Raw genomic sequence first — 23,565 nt, forward strand, 5'->3', positions numbered from 1 at the left:
TGTGAGCTTGAGAGTTAATGTCACTGATAATGTCTTGGTAGTGGGCCTTTGACAATTTACACACAGGTGCACAATGAAGTCCATGCCATTTTTGGACACCTTATTGGGTACTTAACCATTGCCTCAGAATTTGGCCCAGATATGTAGTACTCCTTCTGGGAAGGGGCTTGAAAATATCCTAAATATTAATGCAAGTGATGGGAGTGAGGGCTGAAACTGCTATGGCAGTAAATATAGTTATTGTTATCTCAAAGGCTAGCCTGTCTTTGCAATTTTTTGGAATATAGAAAATGTAATTGTTTTAGCCGCTTTTATAATTTTAGCTGGAGGAACTAAGGATGCTTTTATTAAAGAAAAATGATTTTGATTATTGTCTGATTGTTTATGGGGTTGTAGAGTCTATAGTTGCAGAGGGATTTTATGTTTGAAATTTCTGTTTTAGATTTTAGGTTTTTTCCCTTGTAACCTGCTTTCCCATTAAATAATGGGTAAATCGTAGAAATAGAAATGTGGTAGGTAATCACATGTGCCTTGGCCTTGGAGTACTGGCTGTTGCTCCATGGCTACTGTTGAAGAATAAATAATGGCTTGCTTTGAAGAATATGAATACAATATTTTGCAGAATTATCTTTAGGGGCACCTACTTAGCCTTGAAGTACAGACGGAGTGACCAAATGTCTGTACATGCCCCCTTAGTTTTGAAGTAAAAATAGAATAATTAGTTGTTTGTGTAGAAGCTTGTGAGGTGTCTGAGTAAATAAAAAGGATAGCTTTTTCTTGGGCTGTTGTGAGAACGCACCAAGTGTCAGTGTCTGTGTCTTTCTTTATCGCCAACTCCACGCACTCTTGCCGAGTTCTGAACTCGGCAATGTGGAGTAGTGGGGATATGAACCAAAGTCCATATGGGATCCAAGTGCATGTAATTTGAAGACTTTATCCACTAGACTACTTTGCCAGACTTTGAATATCCACTTTCGATCTATGATCTGATATGGCAACATAAGCTACTTAATGTTTGCCTCACCCAAGATTCTGTTGGTCCCCAGAAGAGAAGGAAAGAATCTAGCCTGCTGCTCTTGTAGGGTTTGCATACTCATGTTCCTCTCTCTCTCTCTCTCCATGCCTATATCTATAATTATATCTATATCTATATCTATATCTATATCTGCATCTATGTCATTTATATCTATATCTATCTATATCTATGTCTATATATTTATATCCAAGCTGGCATGTGGCTGCTTGCATTGAGAGGGTAGATACACCCATTGGCCTTTTACCTTTCTTTCTTCCAAGCTTTATGTGCCACACTAAAGTGATCACATGGCTTCCAGGGAACTTCCTTCAGGACATGAGTGTATTTCCTGGGGGCAAAGACTCCTCATGAGCTTATTACTCTGATCCTCAGGTGAGTATGAGACACTTCCTTCATCAGGAATATCTAGAGGTACCTGGAGATTCTGGAGTACGGTTCGGGTAAGGATGAAAGTACATAGGGGATGCTGCCAGACTCCTGACACTGCCTTCCTAACTGTGGTCAGGCTCTGGAGGGGAGGGAAAGTGCACACACTGAAGCTATTCCCCTCACACTCTGCCGACTCAACAACAGCTCCCCTCAGTTGTTATCACTTTTATTTTTCTGGGTATCCAGCAGAAATGCAAAAGGATATGAGGTCACACTACGCCAAATTTGTATCACCCTCCCCCTGGGGATTGTCAGCGGTAAAACTGGGTGTCAGGAGAGGTCATGCACCTCTGTCGTCTACTGCAGAATTTTTCAGGATCTCTCTTTAAACAAATTTTAATTTCAAAATTAAAAATTGTAATTTAAAACCTTTTAAAAGTTTTGATGAACTTAAAAATGTAAACTGATTACTTATGTACATGTGACTGCAATAGGAATGTGCTGAGGAAGCAATAAGGAAATTGTTTCTTCCTGATTAATTCACTTCTTCCTGACTAACTCACTTTGCTCACATAAGCTTAAAAATATTTTACCACATTATGGTGCCCACAACCTTCACCCTTGAGTGGAAAGGTTTCTCAGGGTGAGTGACATGACATCAGAAGCTTAGTTTCCACCTATGATGTGGGTATCCCATCATGGAGCCTGTTTTAGTCTGGGCAGTGCTGCTGGAGACTAGATCCAGCTGAGTTCAGAGCATGAGAAGGATGTGTGGAATCGGAAAAAAAGGAGACATGGACAACTATGACTCAGTGGTCAGAATGAACAACTCCAGCAGGCTGTATTCTTTATTTGTACAAAAATTGTCACAAGCTTTTGCACAAACTTACTTACTTCAAACTCAAGCAGGTGTTTTCAAAGATAATTCGGCAAATCATTTCACTTTAAAGCAGTCTTGTTTGGGCTGTTCCCTGCCTTGGGTCTTATGCTCACCTGTAGGTACCGCATCGTGCAAAGGAGTTCCCTAGGCTTCTCTATCAGGTCTCCTCCCAGGGACAGATTTTGCGCACACCAGTGTGTCTTTGGCCCAGACTGACTTCATCTACCTCCTGTCCTTGCAGGAACAGTGGTCCTGCTGAAATTGGCCTGCATCCATTCTGGTTCTTACTGTTGGGTGTTAGAGCCCAGCCTCACTTGGTCCACATCCAGACACAGGTCTCATGTAATTCTGTGGTTGTTCAAACATCCTATAACCTTCCTGGTTCTCATGAGTACCAGTGCATGCTGGAGCCTAGTCCAGCCTGGAATACCCCAGACCTAGTGCACACCCATGCTGAGGGAAACTGCAGTCATCTCCAGACTGGATTGTTGTCCCTATTCCAGCTCCTATGCTCATCAGTGGGAACCATGACCCAAACAGGATGCTCGCTTAATACCCCAATCATGCCTGTTCTCTGCCACAAATCTTGCACATGCCAGCGATTGCTCTGAAAAGCTCAACATTGCCCATCAGAAGCTACAGCCTGACCTGTTCCAGCCTTCCCCCAGACCTAACTCTTTCTGGATGATGCTGCAGCCTAACCCCATCAAGTGTGTTCCCATCCCTGCGTCATGTATACCAATAGTTGTGATAGCCTATCCCAGCTTACCTGCACTCCCTCCTGGCTTTCATGGCCTGACCAACACCTAGGTCAGAATCATGCTCACCAACAGGAACTATGTACCACCAGGGGAGTTTTCCATGTTCCCCTACCTGGCCCACTTCAAGACCCAAATTTCACATATACCAGTGTTGCTAGGCTCTTACCCAGTGTGGTCTGCCCCCTGTGTCCTGGCCTTTGTATGAGCTAGTGAATGTTGTGACCTGCCCATTTCACACTCTGTTCTTGGGTACATCTGTGGATGCTACAGCCTGGACCAGTCTTGCTTGTTCCCAACACCAGCACCCATGTGTTTTGGAGGGTTTCACTGTCATGCCTAGCTCTGCCTGTCAGCACACCAGCTCTTAAGCAAATGGAAGATAGTTCAGTTCCACAGGAGTTGGCCCATATATCCCCACAGACCATGTCCCCAGACCTGATTCCCTCATATACTGGTTATTGTCATGTCCCAGTTATGGCTAACATTACCAGTCCCTGTTCTGACTGCCACTGGCTGGTGCTGTGATCTAGCCCTACTAGGTAAGCTGCCAGCCAGAGCTTTAATGTGTGCTGGTGAGTGGTAATCAGTGGTAACTCATGCTAACTAGCCCAGCTCAGGTCTCCTATGTGGGCTTCTGTATCTGTCATATCCATAAATGTCCTCCGTCTTCCCCTCTCCAAATCACTGGGTCCCCTCACTCACAAGTACAGTAGTCTTGTCTATGAAAGTTCCTCAGAAGACATTCCTCACCTGCAATAAAGTCCTTCAGCTGTCCTCCCCCAACATGTCCTCTTGTCATTTTCCCTGGTCCCTATGCCCCAGACCCTGTGTCTGGGGGTGCGTAGGGTGCCCAGTGCCAATGGTCCTTGCAGGCCCATAAGAGCCAGGCTAGACCTGGTGCCAATAATGCTACCAGGCCTACTTGATTCTGGCTCATTTTTGAATTTTCATAAATCTTTCCACTGACTTCAAAAAGTATATTCATAACTAAAAATATACATATTAATGTATACTAGATAGGACTAGTGAATGCCAAGGGAGAGTGTGGTAGCTCATCAGGATAATACTCCACCTATAGTGTTGAGAGCCCATATGGACACCAGTTTTAGTCCTTGCGACTCCATTTATAATCCAGCTCTCTGCTTATGGAAAAAGTAGTTGGTATGGGCATAGAGAAATGGTTACTGTTTTTAGGAGGGGAGCTTGCTCTATCCATTATGGAAAATAGGAGACTCTTCACAAAGTAAACATTCCACATAAGATGATTTGCCCAGCGGCCTGGAGCAATAGCTTAGTGGCTAAAGTCCTTGCCTTGCATGCACCAGGATCCCATATGGGCATAGTTCCTAATCCTGATGGCCCTGCTTCCCATCCAGGTCCCAGCTTGTGGCCTGGGAAAACAGTCAAGGACTACCCAAAGCCTTGGGACCCTACACCCATTTGGGAGACCTGGAAGGAGCTCTGGATTTCTGGCTTTGGATTGACTTAGCTCCAGCCATTTTGGCTGCATGGGGAGTGAATTATTGAATGGAAGATCTTCATCTCTGTCTCTCCTCCTGTATATATATCTGGCTTTCCAATAAAAATAAATAAATCTTTTTAAAAAGAGAGAGAAGATTTGCATGGTTACATGCATTGGTACATCTTCATTACAGCTGGCATATGGGATTTCCTTGAATAGATTAGACAGAAGGAAAAAATATAGTGTGTCTACAGAATGAAACATTATTCAGGCTTTGAAGAAGACACGAGTCTGTCATTTGGAAACATGTGTGACCCTTGAGAACATTATATTTAATACTGTTATCCTAGCACAGAAAGATAAAGACAGTATTATCTCACCTATAAGTGGAATATAAAATAATTTTTAAATTAAAGATGGAGAATTGCATGATTCCTATCAAGGCCTAGGATAGTGAGAAGAAGAAAATTAATTGAAAGTTTCTGGTCAGTTGGTACAAAATCTGAGCTAGTTTTAAATTTGTTTGCTTGTTTTGGTTGTTGTTTAATATTTATTTTTATTGGAAAGGCAGATCAGATTTATGGAGAGAAAGAGAAGCAGAGAAAAAGATCTTGAATCTGCTGGTTAATTCCTCAAATGGCCACAGTGGCCAGAACTAAGCTGATCTGAGATCAGAAGCCAGGAACATCTGCTGGGTCTCCCATATCTGTGTCTCCCGTCCCGCGGAAGAAATCACCTGATACTGGAGAGCGTTTCAGAGGCACTTTTATTCCAACCTTCAGTTCCTTCTTTGGGGCAGAAGCCTCTGGCTTATATATCCCTCCTGTCCGTTAAATCCGTTACCCAGAAGCCTTCAGTTAAGTCAGTTAAGTCCGTTATTTCCGTTACACAGAGAACCTCCTCACCCCTCCCCCAAGGCCCCTGGCTATCTCTCAATCCTCCAATCAGCTTACACGCCTGAGGCAAGCAGTAAAGGGCCAATCACAGGGCACTTCCTGAAACCTGTCTCCAAGAGGAAGTAGGGTCCAGGCATCATCTTAGGGCAGGGCACACGTGCAGTGCTCCCAACATCCCAGATAGGTAGGTGCAGGCATCAATTAGTTTGGGCCATCCTCTGTTAGCTTCTCAGGCCATAAGCTGGGAACTGGATGGAAAGTGACACAATTGAGACAACAACCAGTACCCATATGGGATCCCTGTTCTTGCATGGTGAGGATTTAGCCATTGAGACATGATGCGGGGGACCCAGTTTTATATCTTTGTAATGGCAGGATGACAGGATGGCTATAGCCAACAATAATGCAGTGTGATTTTCAAAATACCTGAGTGTGCCTTTCAAAGATATCACGCTAAAAATATTAAACAATAGGGCTATGAATATGTTAATAAGTATAACACTATTTCACATTGGGCCTGACATGGTGGCCTAATGGCTCAAGTTCTTACCTTGAATGAGCCAAGAAGCTGTATGGGCACCAGTTCGTGTTCCAGCTGCTCCACTTCCCATCCAGCCCCCTGCTTGTGGCCTGGGAAAAGCAGTCGAGAATGGCCCAAAGCCTTGGGTTTCTGCACCCATGTGGAAGGCCTGGAAGAAGCCCCTGGCTCTTGGCTTCGGATCAGCTCACTTTGGCCGTTGTGGTCACTTGGGGAGTGAACCATCAGACAGAAGATCTTCTTCTCTGTCTCTCCTCCTCTCTGTATACATATCTGACTTGCCAGTAAAAATAAATAAATCTAAAAAAAAAACACTATTTCACGTTGTATGTGTCTCAAACCATTTAAATGTTGACTAAAAATTAAATTATTGGTTTGATATAATATTTAATGAAAACATTTTAAAATATTTTTCTAGATTAAAAGCAACAATACACATGTCATTTCACTGTAGATGTCTGCATCTAAGAATTTTTCCTGTAGAAGTACTGGCAATGACCATGCACAGGAAAAAGATTATCCCTCCAAGCACTTGAAAGATTATACAACAGGGTATACTTTGCTTTCTTCTTCTTCTTCTTCTTCTTCTTCTTCTTCTTCTTCTTCTTCTTCTTCTTCTTCTTCTTCTTCAACAGCAGAGCTACAGATAGAGAGGGAATGACAGAAATCTTCCATCTTGATTCACTCCCCAAATGGTTGCAATGGACTAGGCAGGGGCCAGGATATAAGAACTCTTAGTCTCCCTCATAGCTGAACAGGCTTAAGGACTTGGACAATCATATGTTGCTTTCCCAGGTGCATTAGCAGAGAGCTGTATTGGAAGTGCAGCAGCTAGGACTCAGGCCAGGAAGATAACATACTGATGCTGCAGGAAACAGTTTAACTCACTAAGCCACAGCATCAGCCACACAGGGTATATTTTCTTTCCATCAAAAAATGTTAGCAGGTATTTAGCATTAGAGAAAAATGGTTGATGATATTGTCAGTGTTGAATGATCTCCATCTCACCTTGCTGGATTGCATAAGACTTCAGAAGAAAAGTAAAATTTATAGTCTTCTTTGGATATAAAAGTTTTATTTCTGTAACCACAAAAAGATCTGAAAGAATACATAGAATTTTCATTTATGAGAATGTTAATTTTTGATCCATGTACTTCATTGCTAAACTACACAAAAATGTTTTCATGTTTTATGTGGTTTAAAATTATTTAAATATAGTACTCATTTTCATAATTTGCTTAAGACCTATTATTTATTGTCATTGAACATAAAATGTTTTGAAAACCTGTTACATTGTCTGTGTGATCTGAATCATGCTATTCATGATACCTGTATTATACTTAACATGTCTCTGAGTTAGGATATATTCTATTGAAATTTTCAGAATTGTAAGCCTTCTAAATCAGTTACTGTGATTTGTCAATATTTAATTATTTTTACAACACTTGTAACCTCTACTGGTGACTCAAGAGGTATTATTTGTGCTATTTTACGACATGATTAAAGCATTTGTAATTCCAGTCCTTTCAGTGAGGTTGCCCAGAATTCAGATGCAGACTGAAATGAGAGACATTGTAAGAAAAAGGAATGTCACAGTTATGCTTAATATGCTCAAGAAAATTCCAACCTTCTAAACTGCAAACTGCATTTGGTTAGCTCACCTTTCCAAATCACTTTCAATAATGTCTCACTTGATCTCTTGAAATTTTCCATTGACACAATTTTCAGTACTCCATTATGAATGACCCTGCATTACTGCTCTATGATCATTTTTCATTCTTCTCAAAATCACAGTCACTTTTTATTATGGTTGATCTTTAGATCAGTGTATTCTGGAGTCACTCTTCCATTCTACAGGGGTTTGCACGGACTATGTCTTGCCACCTATAACTAGTATGAAACTTTAACTCTGTTTGATAAGAAGTATATTTGCAACTTCAGTACATTGTATTTAGCTGAATAAGTTTTCTGGAAATGTACAGGAGAAGAACAGGACTCTTCTGAAACTAAGGAAAATATCCAGTGAATCTCTTTTTTTAAAAAAACTCCACAATTAGTATTGTTATATGAATAAACAGATTTATCAGTACGCTTTGCTCCATCCTGCTTGAACAAAAGTGAATGATGTCAAAGTCATTATTGCCTTGGATCTGAAGGCTCTAATCCCTTTTTTTTCCCTTTTCTGCCTTAACAAGCTTCTGACAAGCAAACAGGCAAAATTTTATGACAAGGTGAGTAATGATTGCCGCACAGGCCAGCAGGAACCCAATCACATCCAGAGAGTGGTACTGGTACCAGGTGAGGTCGTGAGCTGCAACCCGCAGGTGTTTGGCTCCTTTGTGGCGCATGACATGCTCGATCCAGAAGACAGCTCGGTCCAGGGGCTTCACGGGCTGATCATGGTGAATTCTAGATAATGTCATCACATTCTCTTTGTAGCTGAAGCAAAATAGATATACATTTATAAAATGACCTAGAGAAGTAGGTATGCGATATTTTTGCACAAATGGCAAAGATGAGAGAGTCACTTAGAAGAGATATGTATACATTTCAATATACATTACAATATATTGGAATAGGTTAAGTTTCAAAGGCCAAAAATACTGTCAACAATTTAAAAATTATGTGAGGTGTGGTGTTTAATTTGTCCTTAAATAATGGTTTATAGGCTTGGGATACAAGGTTCAGATTAGCATCAACATTTAGATATAACAGGCAGAGTTGACAGGGAATTGGCATCAGAAAACTGCCATTAAGTTTAATATTTAAGCAGTGTGTTAGCTAATAAATTTATGAAGGCATGAAAGTGAATTGCCTTTCTTTGCAGGCTTACACTGACTTACCTTTTCCTTTTTTAAATTTCATGACCCCAGGTTTTTCTGGTGAAGTGGAATAGATGGTGACAGTGCTTTTTCACTTGATTGTTGTAAATAAAAATACATTGATTTTAAGAACCACTTGAATCATTTTTATGAGTGTGGCAGTAAATGTTGTATAGTAGTGTTAGTATTCTTCCCAATACCTTTGTGATTGTAGCCTCTTGAGCCTGCTTATGGGGATGAAGGATTAATGGACCAGATAGAATGGTGGATAGAATGCACAGATGTGTTTGCCCAGTCTAAATCACAAAGTGTAATAGGTGGGAACTGTAGCAATTGCAGTGGAGAAAGCTTTCTTTGGTATTACTTAAAAAATGCAGTGGGAAAAGTTTTCAAAGAAGTGTACTATCACTGATTATTTCATTAGTGCGCTGGAGAAACATTCGGAGAAGACAATCACAGAATACATAACCACATGTCCAGAAACAACTCATACCACATCACATGTAACTACTTCATTACAGTTAAGAAATCCTCTCATTCTTCTGTATCACTTTTATTACAAATTCTTGAATGTTTAAAAACATTTACACTACGAAGATGTGTTTTCTTGTAAAATTAATGAATTAAATCTCTTCCTGATAGAAAAACAAAAGTAAGCTTGCTTTCAGGATGCTTAGTTGGTTGACCAACTGATGTCATAAATTTCAAGTCCAACTACTTTTAAACCTAACAGTGACTTGTATTATTCTCACCAAGAAACTACCGAACAAAATGCTGCATATCCATTTTAAATCATTACAAAAAAAGAAAATATTTGTAAGACATTATTGATATCAAGAATATAATGATAACAGCATAACCAAATTTGTTGGCATCATGGGATATCTTACGGACAAAATGTTTCTGGCTATGAAGATGTTTATTATGGAGCCAACCTATTCCAACATCTTTCTTATGCAAATTATATCTTCCTTTTACAATTAATCCAAAAACATAAAAATCTCATTTGTAAATATCAACATGTTGATATTTAAAACAAATAATCAGTATTTTCAAATTAGTTTTCACTGAGAAAATTTGAAGGCGCTGGATGTTTACCATCTACCATGTAAAAACAAAATGTTCTAATAGAAGAATGATTGTTAAGTCTAATGAGGAATGTGGCCAATGCCGTGGCTTAACAGGCTCATTCTTCTGTAAGACCTCACATCCCATCTGGGTGCTGGTTCCTGCACATACTGCTCCCTTTCCATCTCTTTTACAGTCTGGAAAAGGAGTGGGGAATGACTCAAGGCCACGTAGGAGACCCAGAAGAGGCTCTTGGCTGCTGGATATGGGTCAGCTCAGCTCCAGCCATGGTGGCCATTTTGGGGTGTGACCCAGCAGATGAAAGATCTCTATTTATCTCTCCAACTCTCTAGAAACTTTTCCAATAAAAAATAATCTTTAAAAAATATAATGAGAATAATATTTAAAAGCACAAAAATCTGAGTACAATGTGAGACAAAAAAGAATAAATTGTCCCTATCTACCCCCTATTTTACTATGTGTTTATCATACATTCTTTATATCTAAAAACCAATATAATGAAATCTATTTAAAATATTGTATGATGAATACTCAAGGAAAGAGCAAGCCGTAATTGCGATGAGCATTGTTCATGTTGTTGTAGCAGTCATGGCGCCCTGCCTCAGCACTGTTCCTAAGACTTCCCTGTAATCTTGTTACCTGCTTCAGTGATGCTCCTAATTCCATACAGTGGCTTTTTCAAACTTTGTGCATTAACTTTAAGCTGCTGAAAATATTTCAACAAACCACAAATATATTGGCCATTTCTACTTTGAATTATTAATTATTATTTTTCAGCTATAATCAAAGCTGTGTAATTGTATTATTTTCAGACTCAGTTAAACCAGAAGCAGCAATTATTTTGGATTAATACTCACGAAGGATCATTAATGACTGTCTTCACAGCATCGAGTAACTCTGAACTTGATATTGTTTTCCAATCCAACCTAACAGCCGCTCCCTTGGCCTTCATGTAGACAGAGTTATCATATTGCTCAGACAACATGGGAAAAGTCACCATGGGGATGCCATGGTAGATTGCCTCATAAATTCCATTGGCTCCACCATGAGTTACAAAGGCCTTGGTTTTTGGATGACCTAAAATTAGGAATTTTAAGTAAAATTATTAATGATAAGCTTTAAAAATTAAATGAGCAATGTACAACCTCTAGCACTAAAAGTGAAGGTGAACTCTAGACTACATGAAGCTTCACGCGTGAAGCTGTCTTTAAATTGCTTTCAGTTTCAAATGAAGAATTATCTAAACCCATCAGTGCAGTGAGTAAAGTGTCTGTAGGAGTGGTGAGTGACTTGAAAAAACAGATGAATACAGATGAAGGCTGACAGACTTAAGCAAGTGAACATTCTAAGTAAAAGACATTACATATTGTGCCCAACTCTTCCCAAGAAATACAGGGTCAAATAAATGATGGAACATTTTCTCTGAGAACTAGTGCACTTACTAAGACTGTGGTGTTGGATACACCCTACACTAGGGAGTGGCAGAGTCTCAGGGCTAGAATCAGAGAAAAGAGAGTCCATACTTTTTCTGCAAGTGTGCTATCACTACATGAACCTTGAGGATAGAGTGGGGATTATCACTATGCTCTTGATACACCTGGTGAAGGACATGAAATCTGTTCACCTTAAATAAATATAATAGATTACAATGTTGAAAAAAGAGATTATGAGTTTTTCCTACAGAAAACTCAGAGTACTTCATAATAGCAGATGAGTATTATTTTTAGTAACATTTGAAAACTCTGTTTGGGGGGAAATAGTACAGGTAAGGAATACAATAGAAGACAGACAAACCAGGAAATTATTATTCTATATATTTATAACACACACACACACACACACACACACACAGATGAGAGAGAGTGATCCCAACTGCTGCTTCATTATTCATACATGCAACTGCTGGGGCAGAGCAGCAAGAAGCCAGAAACTCAACTGAGGTCTGCAGTATAGGTATAGGAACCTAAAACTCTAGCATCTCCCATAGTACGTATCAACATATTATTGTGATCAGATGTAGAAGCAGCACTGCAATGTAGATGTTCCTACAGGGCATGAAACATGTCCCAGGTAATGACCCAATGCTCTGTGTGAAAAGCACTCTCACAGCGCTTTATAAAGAAATTCTGTGAGAGTTATCTACACCTGAAATAAGGAGACTGAGCATGCAGAATTTGTGTTGAATAAATACTGAATGTTAACTATTCATTGTATGCCTCCTAGTATTCCCTAGTGACTGGAAAATAAGCAGAAAGGCATTTGATTTCACTTTTGGGCCTTCCAATAATAAGTAGCCAAGCACTTTTCTGTTGATCTACTGTCATCCTGATTGGCTATTACTCATGGTTTCCAGCACTTGTGCTCCAGATTCATACCTAGAAGGTCATTCTGGGGGAGCCACTTATAGATGCGAGTATTGGTTCCTAAGGATGCTGGTTTCTTGCCTTCAAATCGCCAAAGAACCTGTTAGGGGAAGAAAATACTGGTGTTGTGAGCTAAATTTCAAAATGAAACTTCGGGTTTTCTAAACAGATGGAGAGATCAGCTACTTAAGTGCCTTAGTGGGAAAGGTAAGGAAAGGCCCAAAGAGGGGGTTAAGTACTGAGGACTAGTAAATGACGGAAGTGAGCATATTATCAACATTTCCTATAGTGCTTTAATATTCAGGTGTGAGTTATAATAATTATGCTTCATATTTAGTGCCTTAGTCAACTGAGATGAAGTGTGACAAATTGAAGTACTGAAGAAATTTTGAGGCTGTCATAATTCTAGCTCAATTATACTAATTACCAGCAATTCACATTTTAACTCTATTAATTAATGTTTAGACCTCACCTTCCAAATTTAATGTCTTTTTATTTTTAAAAACAGAAATGAAGACATGCCCTTATTCGCTTTCCATATTTTGTTTAAATTAAACATTTCATAATTCAGAGAAAAGCAAATTCATGCAATAAGGTACACTAAAGGAACATTAATTCTGCTTAGGATCTACTCTTAATCTGTTTTGGATTATAAATCATTGACAGTGTTTCTAGAAAAAAAATAATAACAGTTATGCAATTTATTCATTCACGTATTTTACTGTTTACTTGAAAGGGTGAATGGGTTGCAGGCCAGCCTGAAATGAATACATTTTGTTAGGCTTCTATGTACGCAACAGCAGGGACCTAAGCCTAGAGTCCTTGTGTATGTTTTATGATTATAATAATTAATTAATATTATATGATTATGGTAAAGTTATTTACCATTACAAACGCCATCTGTGATATTGGTCCCCTGCTAATAGAGTTATCTTAAATTAACATCAGAAATAAAGGCTAGCATTCATAGCAGTTTGGATTCCATACAAGAAGCTTCTCTAGTATTGATATGATGATATACTGTTTAATAATTCTCTAATCTGTCCCTTTGCAGACCTTACATGCCCATTCAGTATCTGCACTGTTAGGATGCTTATTCTAACCTTTTGTGGAAGCTGGGCTAGGGCTGCAGCCATCACATTGGTCCTTTCTTCTGTCATGTCAGTGACCATTGAGCCCAGAGAAAACACCACCACTCCATGTTCTCCAGAGCTCTGCACAAAGTCTTCCATTTCCTGTAAAGAAAGAATTCACTCCATCCAGAATGACAGCAGCACGTCAAGCGCTAGTAAGGACTGGGGCAATCCACCAAGGTGAGAGTCACATGCTGTCAGAAATTAGAATTGTGGCTGTGATACAATGTGTTGCTGCCAGGATTTTCCACCCTACCCATTTCTAAGTGTACAGGTGATCTTGTTATGTTCTATTACATTGTTGTGCTCTGAGTTGCCCAAATGTTTTCTTCCCAGACTAAAATGTTATGCCCATGTATATGTATTGAATTATATCTTATATTCCTTTTGCTTTCTTTAAAAAGTCATATATTTATTTTCTTTGCTCAAATATTTATAATTGTATTTCCTATTGTGACTCATTTAATGTTATTAAGTATTATTTATTAAGAGAATTGTGGAAATGTGATATAGCCATATAAAATCAATTTAAGCATTCTTTGATATTTAGTTTGAGTATTTTCATAAATTACTGCTATACACACAAACTCTTCATATTTTAATTACTTTTCTGTATATTGTGTCACAGTAGTAGCTTCTTAAACCAAGGTGATGACAATTTTCAATTATTGATACAATCTCAAAATTCTGATTTCTCTTTTTAAAAAGGAAAAAAGTTAACCCAAGTATCTAATAAATAAGGAAGTCAAGTTGCTTGGGAAGCAAAATTATATTCTACAGAGAAATAACAGATTTCATAGTCTGGATTAATTTTAATAAAACAGATATTATTAATAATGATCATTATAGTACAACTCACACTTACACTTTCCTTGTCCTTCTCTTCTTCCTTTTTTCTAAAAGCATAGTTTGTGTTTATACAAATTAGGATATGATTAATGATACAAAAATACATATAAAGCTCATTACTATTGCCTGAGACCCTTTGCCTTTAAAATTTAACATTTACTAGCTCAATTAATTATTGTATTTTAGCATCTTAATATTAGTTATAAAGTCATATATAAGATGGTAAATACAAGGTATCTCTTAGATCACATAATGCAGGACTGCAATTTACTTGTTTTCTACATATATTTTTATTGTGTGGTATGATTCTAAATTAGATTTAATTTCCATCTTCCCTTTGAAGATCTCTGTCCTAAATGTTGGCATAATTCTATTTCAGTTATTAAATAAAATTCCTTTTCAGGCACTACTAGTAGAAATTGTTAAGTCTTCATTCAAGCACAGTGAACCCTGGAACTGGTCCCATTTTTTTCCAGGTAGCTAAGATGCCAAAATTCACTTCCTTAAGAGAGTTTTACTGAGATGTCCTATAGGCTTGGTGTAGGTAGAAACCACTTGTCTGAGAAGACAGAGAACATCTGGCCCAGTGAAATTTGGTTTGGCACTGTCAGGGTACTCAGTTATATCCAAATTATCTGGTATATCTTAGGTTTAATTATACTGGTAATTACCAAAAAAAAAAAAAAACAAAGAGAGAGAGAGAGATAAAGAAATAGAGAAAGAGAGAGAGAGAGAGAGGAGGAAAGGAAAAAAGAAAAGAAAGAAAACAGTAAACATTAATTCTGGATTATTGAGTTAAGTGTCAGTGTTCACTTATTTTTTAGCTTATACATGAATATTATACATATTTACAAGGTATCAGATATCTATATGTATATACATTATTTACATAATGTCAAAATTATGGAAAGCATATTGATGTCCTCAAAAAGTATTACTTATTAAAAAAACATAAAATCATTTCTTAAATTTCAAAAAAGTATAGTAAAACATCATAGTTTATAATTACCCTGCGATGTAATAGAACACCAGAAATTTTCACCCCTATCCAAATATAATTTAGTTTCCCATCGTTCCACACCTCTACTTTCCCCAGCCTCTGATATCTACCATTCCCTCCACATCAATGAGATGAATTTTGTCATTCTAGCCATGTTATGACATCATGCAATACTTGTCTGTCAGTACAGTCTTATTTCACTTAGCTCCATGACTTTCGGTTCCATCCATGTTGTGATTCACAAGATTTTACCCTTTTTACAATTGAGTAATATCCATTCTGTTTACTGCTGCATTTTCTTTATTCATTTGTCAGTAGATGGTCAATGACACTGTCTTCATTTCTTGGCTATTGTGAACAATGATGCAATGAACATGTGGATGCAATTACCCTTTTGACAAACTATTTGGGATTGCTTTGGATATCAGGGATATTTTAAGTGCTTTATTATGTTAACACTCTTCCACACAACAAGGGTGATATTTATTATTTTAAATTAATGATTAATTATGTCTGTGAATATTAGGATCTTACTCTCCATTTTCTGCTAATTGTACTTTACAATCTCCTTAATTCTTGCTCTTCATACAGTCACACTGTGCAGTCTAATCCACTAACTGAATCTCAAGGGAATTTTGGCTATTGTTGTTGTCAAAGTGAATCTGATCACATCTTCACTAGTTCAACTCTTCTTTCCAGTTGTTTACTCAATGCATTTATGGTGCATTTTTAGCTTTATTCACATTATGTGATAATAAATAACCTCTCTACCAAAGACTCTATTCAATTTCTACTATTGAAATAAGCTTGTGTTTACATCTGTCTTCTTCCTTCATCCCTAGTCTGTTCATGCATATCATTCATATATCTTTCATTATCAGTCATTGAGACAATTTCTATGGTCTCTGCTAGGTACATGAAAGATCATTGTCCACCTCTTTAAAACATTTTTGAAAGGTTTTTTATTTATATTTCCAAAGGGAATGTAAGATGTTACAGAGATCAGAAACTCTTTCTATTCCTCTAAATGTGTAGCGTGTTGTACATTCCTACCTTTATGAAAATACAGCTGATATTTTGTAATGTATTGAGTAACAAAGACCTTAATTTAACTTGTTCTGATATCAAAGTATGAGGGTACTATGTTACAATCATTAAATCAGGATACATGTGTTTGTATTTGATGATTTAACATAATTTAAAGAAATAAATGCATTTAGTAAATATGTTTCATTTCAATTTCTGGCTGATCAGGTGTTGTATCACATTTCCAATATCTTCGATTGTGAGTCAGATGTTCTAAATGACTAATGCAGAGTAATTTCTACCTAATCAAGCAAACAAAAGAAAACAAACAATGACACATTTACCTTAGGAAGAGGTTTGGCAGGTTTACAGTGGAGCCCTCCAACAAATTTAACATTTGGTAAAAGTGGACGGGGAAACTCCAAATCCCAATAGCTTCGAATGAGCCACAGATCAGCTTTGCCCACCAACTCAGCGAATGTGACAGGTCTTCCTGAACGAAGAAGAAAAAACAAGAAAAAGGGTAAATGAGAGAATTACGTGGAATGCAGCACTTAATTTTCTGAGAGGTGTTGAAAATAAGTGGCCAATGGTGCACAAAATGTCTATGTTTTTATGTAACGAAGATTTATACATAATAAAAATTACATGCACAATTTATTAGCTTTTCACATATATGCTATATATAAAGGAAATGTATGTAATGTCATCAGAATATAGTCACAATGCTTGTTGTTAAAATAGAGTTCTATTTAATACATTAATTTTCTCTATAAACTTGTAAAAATAGTAGATCCCCAAAAATGACAATTTAACCTTAGAATCAAGAAATACTACCAAGATCATAACCACAATTATTCGTCTTCAAAAACTAACATGATTCCTGATTCTTGATTTTCTTCAGTGAGTTGTTTACTGTTTGTTCTTAGTTTGTTGAATTCATTTCATCTAATACTGCTTCCGCTTTAGTTATGGTGCTTATGAATGCTTATTTACATGATATTTGTATAGAAATGCTTGCAAATGCATATGAAGTTTCGTTGGAGATCCTTCCAACTGAATTGTAGATCTCAGAACCCCAACCATGAAGAGACTGTGTCAGCCAGTGGACTCCAAATAGGTTTCATTGTGATTGGAATGGCAAGATTGGCAGCAATCCAGAACTGTTGAACTATGAGAAATGCTTGAGCAGGACCCTTGGAGCATGCCTCCCGATGGGAATCTGGGATGGGTGGGAGGCTAGGCGGGGCTTTTCCCTTTGTTTCTCCCCTGACCCCAGATACAGGGAAAAATGATAATATTAGTGTGGAAACAATGGTATTACCCACTTTCACCCTGTAGCCCTTGACCCTTTGTACCCTAATCAACTAAGGAAGATTATTAAAAAGTAACAGTAACCCCCCCAAAAATAGAGAAATGAAACCAAATAACTTCCTTTACATAATTTATTTTGGTTTTAGGTAGGTATCAGAATTAGAAAATGAATACATTAGTTGCATTTTTATGAACTTAAAATACCCAAAATAAAGTAACATTATAAAATAAAAAATAAAAATGCTTGCAAATGCCAATGGAATTTTTTGAATTACAAGAATATTTATGTTCATCTTATTTTTCATTTTTGAAGAAGAACAGGAACATAATTTTAAAATTGGTATTAATTACATGTCTATGTATTTCAACAAGATTTTAAATCTTACACAAACTATGAAGATATTTTTGTCAAATAGAATTTACATTTCATTTTATTTTCATTTTTATTGTTAATTTCACATATATTTAGATACATTTCCACTTAACTGCTATTTCTTTTTTTATTTATCAAACAATGTTTGTTTCAGTTATAGTTAAAAATCATCACTTCTCAACCATTTGGTTAATATCAAGTGCAGTGTCATTTATGAAGATTTAATTAAGGAATATGGCAAAATTCCAAACCTCAACATACAGTTTTTAAGGTCTTACGTGAAACTTTTATTTCCCCAACACTGAAGAAATCTTTTAGGTAATACAGAAATTTATTTTGTTTTTTTTTTAAATGTAAGAAAAATTATATCCTCAAGGTCACATAGACTATACTACAAATATCTGTAACAGATCAATTCACCTGTATTCATTCACCATCATTAGGGAACTATCAATTGACATTTCATAATATGAAAAAAGTACAGTATGATGGACATGCAATTGTGTAATTAAATGACCACCAGGAATGCCCTATAGTAGCAATGATCCACTGCCTTCTAGCTCATCCTGGAATCTAAGTCATTCCCAAACACTTGTGAGATGGACATAAGTCTTTGTAGTTCAAGTTATTAATTTGCCTATGAAAAATGTCTCCAATTTTTCACTTATAGAAAATTATAGAAATATTATGAATACACACCAGAAACAAAAAGCATAACTTACCCAGGACTTCACTGTAAAATTTATCCAAGGCCCTGTCATTAAATGTTTGGAACCAAAAATCAAAATAAAGCATCCATAGCATATTTTTTACCCTCTCCATGAATGTCATATTTCCACTTAATGTTGACATTATAACAGGTACGTAGGAAGGTGGAAAATGAAGTCCTGCACAATACTTCTCATATTTGTAGCCAGGAGTGAAGCGCAGACTGTACACGAGGGGGATTTCCAGGAGCTCGGCCAGCAGCTCCCCACAGGGGACAACAGCATCCGCAACAATCACATCGAACCTCGATGCTAGCAGGTTTTTCATGACTTCCTTGTTCAAAACTAATTCTTTGCAGAGTTTGTCAAAAATAGCAGAATGTTTTAAAAAGAATTTTTGCCATCGTGGAAAATAATCCCAATATTTATATCTTGACATATCATTTAACAATACATTGATCCAATACTTGAAAAAATCATCTATTTCTTCTTTAGTAAAAGATGTAGGAAAATTTGCAAATTTCATTTCCAATTCTTTACTGGGATCGAAAAAAATATATGGTGAAGATGTCAGTACAGTTATTTCGTGACCTCGCTGAATAAGTTCATCCAGGATTGTCCTTAAATTGAGCCAATGACTGTACTCCATAGGCCAGACCAGCACCTTTCCACAACTTACAGAATGGATACAGCAATTTAGTTGTAGCAGCAGCAGAACTGAAGCACACTTCATAGACATCCTGATCCAACTGAATGTTTCCTCTTCAGCTGCTTTCCTCTCAGTGGCAGCTCATGCTCATATCTAAGGAGCTAGCTATGAAGAAGTTAAAATATAACCTGCATTACTCAAAGTAAATATCTTGTAGAAACAATCAAAGCTTGTAAACCTGAAAGTCAGGTAGAAACAGCTAGAAAATTTGCAACTTAGCTATGTTACATAAGAGATACTAGAAAGGTACCAAAAGCAGTTACTACGTGAGAGGTGATTTTGATCTGCAATTTCCCTGACACAGACCTAAAGATAATTACAGTCAATTACATGAATAATGCAGTTGGAAAGATTTTTATTTGTATGAAAACTCAGATGAAGTTCAATTCATGTTGCATAGAATTCCCAAATGACTACTACAATTCAGTGTTTCACAATATATTCATATGAATGTGCAACCAACAACACTATCATTTGTTAGTATTTCAATCCTCAAAGAGATTTCCAGTACCCTTTACCATTTGTTCTCCCAACATGCTCTGATTTCTTATTCCTCCAATCATAGCTAAGTCCTAGTTTGCTTTCTGTCCCCATAAATCTTCCTGTTGTGGGTATTTCTTGTAAATGGAATCATATGTAGATTCAGGAAGGGACTGTATACAAAACATCTTTCTGTCTTGGAATAAGTGTATTTTTTGCTATTTTTGAGCATATCTTCTTATGCAGCCTCTGTAGCAATAAGGTAGCTGTATTTGAACAAAGACCAGATGTCTGATGTTCTCTCTCTGCATAATGGGGTTTGGTGGGTATCATAATGTTCAACAAGAAACTATGAGTAGAAGGCATCTGTTAATTTTGTGCATAATATTTTTGTTATGCTAACTAGCTGTGAGGGAGCAGATCACGTGTTAAATAACACAGTAACTCACTGATTTTCCTTTTATTTATAATTTATTTTGTTAAATTTGTTAGAATCTAAATTTCACAACAAAGATATAACAAGTACAAAAAGCTATTCAGATTCAAGGTAATTCATAGATAAAACTCAAGTAATGGTGCTTACCTTTCTGCTGAGTTCCCTCCCTCCCTCCTTCATTCTTTCCTTCCCTCCCTCCTGTTGCCTTCTTTCTTTAATTCTGTCTTTTTTTGTTTTTGAGATAACATTTTATTCACCATTATAGTCAAAGACTTAATTATGCACTTTAAGAAACCCATAAAGTAAAAAGTAAAAAGATCGTAGTTCAATAAGAATTAAGACAAGAGCTATAAACATTAGGATTGTGCCAGCATTGCATATGGTGCCAGCTTGAGTCCCAATTGCTTTATTTCCAGAGCAGCTCCCTGCTAATATGCCGAGGAAAGCAGCAAAATATGTCCCAAGCACTTAGGGTCCCTGAAACCACATGGAAGAACCGGAATGACTCTATGCTATAGGCTTCAGATCAGCCCAGCTCTAAGCTCTGCATCCATATGGGGAGCAAACCAGTAGGAGCAGATGCTTACTCTCTTGCTCTCTAGCTCTGTCTCACTCTCATGCTCTCTCTCTCTTCTCTCTGTAAATCTGATATTTGACTTAAAAATAAATAATTAAACTCTTTAAAACAAATACATACGAATAATTTCACAGAAATTAACTCATGTAAGGTCACAGATATATCAACAAAACCTACTGATATGAAAAATCTGAACCTGGGCACTATAGTTCAGTGGATAAATCTTTGCCTTGCATGCGCCGTGATCCCGTATGTGTGCCAGTTTGTATACTGGTTGCTCCATTTCCATTCCAGCTCCCTGTCTTTGGCCTGGGAAAGCAGTCGAGGAAGGCCCAAAGCCTTAGAACTCTGCACTTGTATGGGAGACCCAGAAGTAACTCCTGGATCTTGGTTTTGGATTGATTCAGCTCCAGTCTTTGTGGCTGCTTTGGGATTGAACCAGCAGATGGAAGATCTTTCTGTCTCTCCTCTCTGTAAATCTAACTTTGCAATAAAAGTTTAAAAATACATCTGGGACAGCACTTCCTTGAAATTTAAAAAAAATGTGTTCAATTGGAACACAGAACTCTTCACATATGTGCATTTTAGAATTCCCTTCATTGTTGTGGGCTGAGTTGATCACAAATGATTCAATGATTTTCTACTCTCCTCAGACACCTACACATCAGGAAGATAAAACAGCACAAAACAACCTACACATCCAAGAGTCAGCATATGAGGAATTTAAAAATAGATACTTCCAATGATTATAAAAAGTAACTTTTGGTAAGAACACGAACAAAAAAATAAACTCTAACAGTAAAATAAAAATTGACTCTGTCTCTACAGAGTTCAAACACTATGTTAAAATAGATGAATTGAGACATAAATTAAACCTTCTGAAGGAATGTCCTCACAATATAGGGATTACCCAAAGTCTTAAGGAATTACATATTCAAGATTAACTCTTAGAAAACCAAGAGGCAGTGACCAAAGATCACAGACAAGAAAACATCAGAATCAGATTTTAAAATGAGCATGATTAAAATGTTTAGAAGTGAGAGTCACTAATTTCAGACATGACATCATTTAGCGTGAAATACAAAAGTCAATAAGGCTCCTATTGAGAAATAGGGCTGAACCTTTGATCAAGAATCCACTTGAGAAAGCACATCCTAACCCAGAGTGTTGGTTGGGGACCCTGCCATTCTACTTCAGTTTAGAATCCTTTTTTTATTATTATTAATTATTTTGCATTATGTGACAGTTTCATAGGTTCTGGGAATCCCCCCACCCCTCCCCATGCCCTTCCCCTATGGTGGATTCCTCCACCTAGTTGCAGTATTACAGTTCAAATTAAGTCTAGATTCTTTCATTGCAATCATATACCAAGCATAGCGTCCAGCAACTTATTGTCCAGATGAATTAGACAGTTTCTTGGGGAGACCATTTCTGGTCTGAAGGTAGAGCCGTCAGAATATCATCCCAATCAATTAAGAGCCCCAACATAACATCAACGGCAATTTACAACATTATGGAATTGACATGGCTTTGAGTAACTAGTATGTTAAAAAAAAAAAAAAGAAAAAAAATGTAAATTCTTAACCAATCCTATGATTAGCTCATTGACATTTCAATTTTAGTTTATATACAGGACCGGCTGCTATACACCTTAAAATGGCTATAGGGTACTATTCAGCTGTCTCGTGTCTATTTTCATTTTAGTATTTAGCCGTTTGTTGTGTTGAAGTCTAATTTGCCGAACTTGGCAGATTTTAGGATAATCTAGACTGGCTTATAACTCCAACAACACATTTGTCGACAACTAAGGTGCAGAACATTTTTTTTTTTAGAGAAGTGTGCAGGGAAATCTTCAACACCTGTTTAATGCTTCCCAAGTGGCAGCACAGGAGACCTCAAGTGCTTGGGCTCCTGTTGTTCACAAGGAATTCCTGTCATTTGTTTTGAGATAGGTTCCCTAATCCATCTGTTTTGGGATAGTTAACATTGAAAAAACATCGACACACAGTAAAAATCCATGACCCTATAAAGAGAATTTTGGTTAAAGCAAATGTAAGTTGCTACTTTGAAATCTGACAACACATCTAAAAAAGGCACATAAAACAGGGAGCAGGCCAAGTCCTGGGACAGAAGGGCAGTTCTTTTTTTTTTTTTTTTTTTTTTAAGATTTATTCATTTTATCACAGCCAGATATACACAGAGGAGGAGAGACAGAGAGGAAGATCTTCCATCCGATGATTCACTCCCCAAGTGAGCAGCAACGGGCCAGTGAGTGCCAATCTGAAGCCCGGAACCTGGAACCTCTTCCAGGTCTCCCAGGTGGGTGCAGTGTCCCAATGCATTGGGCCGTCCTCAACTGCTTTCCCAGGCCACAAGCAGGGAGCTGGATGGGAAGTGGAGCTGCCGGGATTAGAACTGGCACCCATATAGGATCCCGGGGCTTTCAAGGTGAGGACTTTAGCTGCTAGGCCACGCCGCCGGGCCCCAGAAGGGCAGTTCTGAAGTAGAAGTGGCTACTGCTCTCTCAGTGATCAATTCTATTGCAATAATCTCCCAACTCTCATAGAAAGATGAGATCCTTGTAATACCAGTATTTACAAAGCCAAATTGACTAGATTATTTCTATTTTTTTTCTGTCTGATGTGTGATTTTGATCATAACATTCACTTTTCCACAGTATGTAATCTTTTCTATCTAGGCATGCATAAGGCAGCTTTGTCCAGGCATCATGTATGAGGCAGGCCT

At 37.4% G+C, this 23,565-nt stretch overlaps 2 protein-coding genes across 4 annotated transcripts in view; one reads left to right on the forward strand and one right to left on the reverse strand.

Moving 5' to 3' along the window:
* Positions 1 to 23,565, forward strand: part of LOC101528508 (UDP-glucuronosyltransferase 2B17) — a 93,455-nt gene that overhangs the window by 29,214 nt on the left and 40,676 nt on the right. The gene's annotated exons all lie outside the window — the stretch shown is intronic.
* On the reverse strand, positions 8,036 to 19,357 carry LOC101528265 (UDP-glucuronosyltransferase 2B16-like). The gene is made up of 6 exons (XM_058667248.1): positions 18,634 to 19,357; positions 16,569 to 16,717; positions 13,320 to 13,451; positions 12,229 to 12,316; positions 10,711 to 10,930; positions 8,036 to 8,381 (listed from the first exon to the last, which is right to left on the reverse strand). Exons 1-6 carry the CDS (start codon positions 19,355 to 19,357, stop codon positions 8,102 to 8,104), a joined length of 1,593 nt encoding a protein of 530 aa, XP_058523231.1. The 3' UTR covers positions 8,036 to 8,101.

Source organism: Ochotona princeps, chromosome 7 (assembly GCF_030435755.1).
Source record: "Ochotona princeps isolate mOchPri1 chromosome 7, mOchPri1.hap1, whole genome shotgun sequence".
NCBI classification, from domain to species: domain Eukaryota; kingdom Metazoa; phylum Chordata; class Mammalia; order Lagomorpha; family Ochotonidae; genus Ochotona; species Ochotona princeps.

Bases quoted from the DNA above. Each gene is read 5' to 3' on its own strand.
- LOC101528265 (XM_058667248.1), bottom strand. From the start codon at position 19,357: ATGTCTATGAAGTGTGCTTCAGTTCTGCTGCTGCTACAACTAAATTGC. The intron at 10,931-12,228 runs GTATGAATCTGG...TCCTAATTTTAG, and splicing joins CCCCCAGAATGACCTTCTAG to GTCATCCAAAAACCAAGGCC. The intron at 8,382-10,710 runs GTGAGTATTAAT...ATTTTGCTTCAG, and splicing joins ACAGTCATTAATGATCCTTC to CTACAAAGAGAATGTGATGA.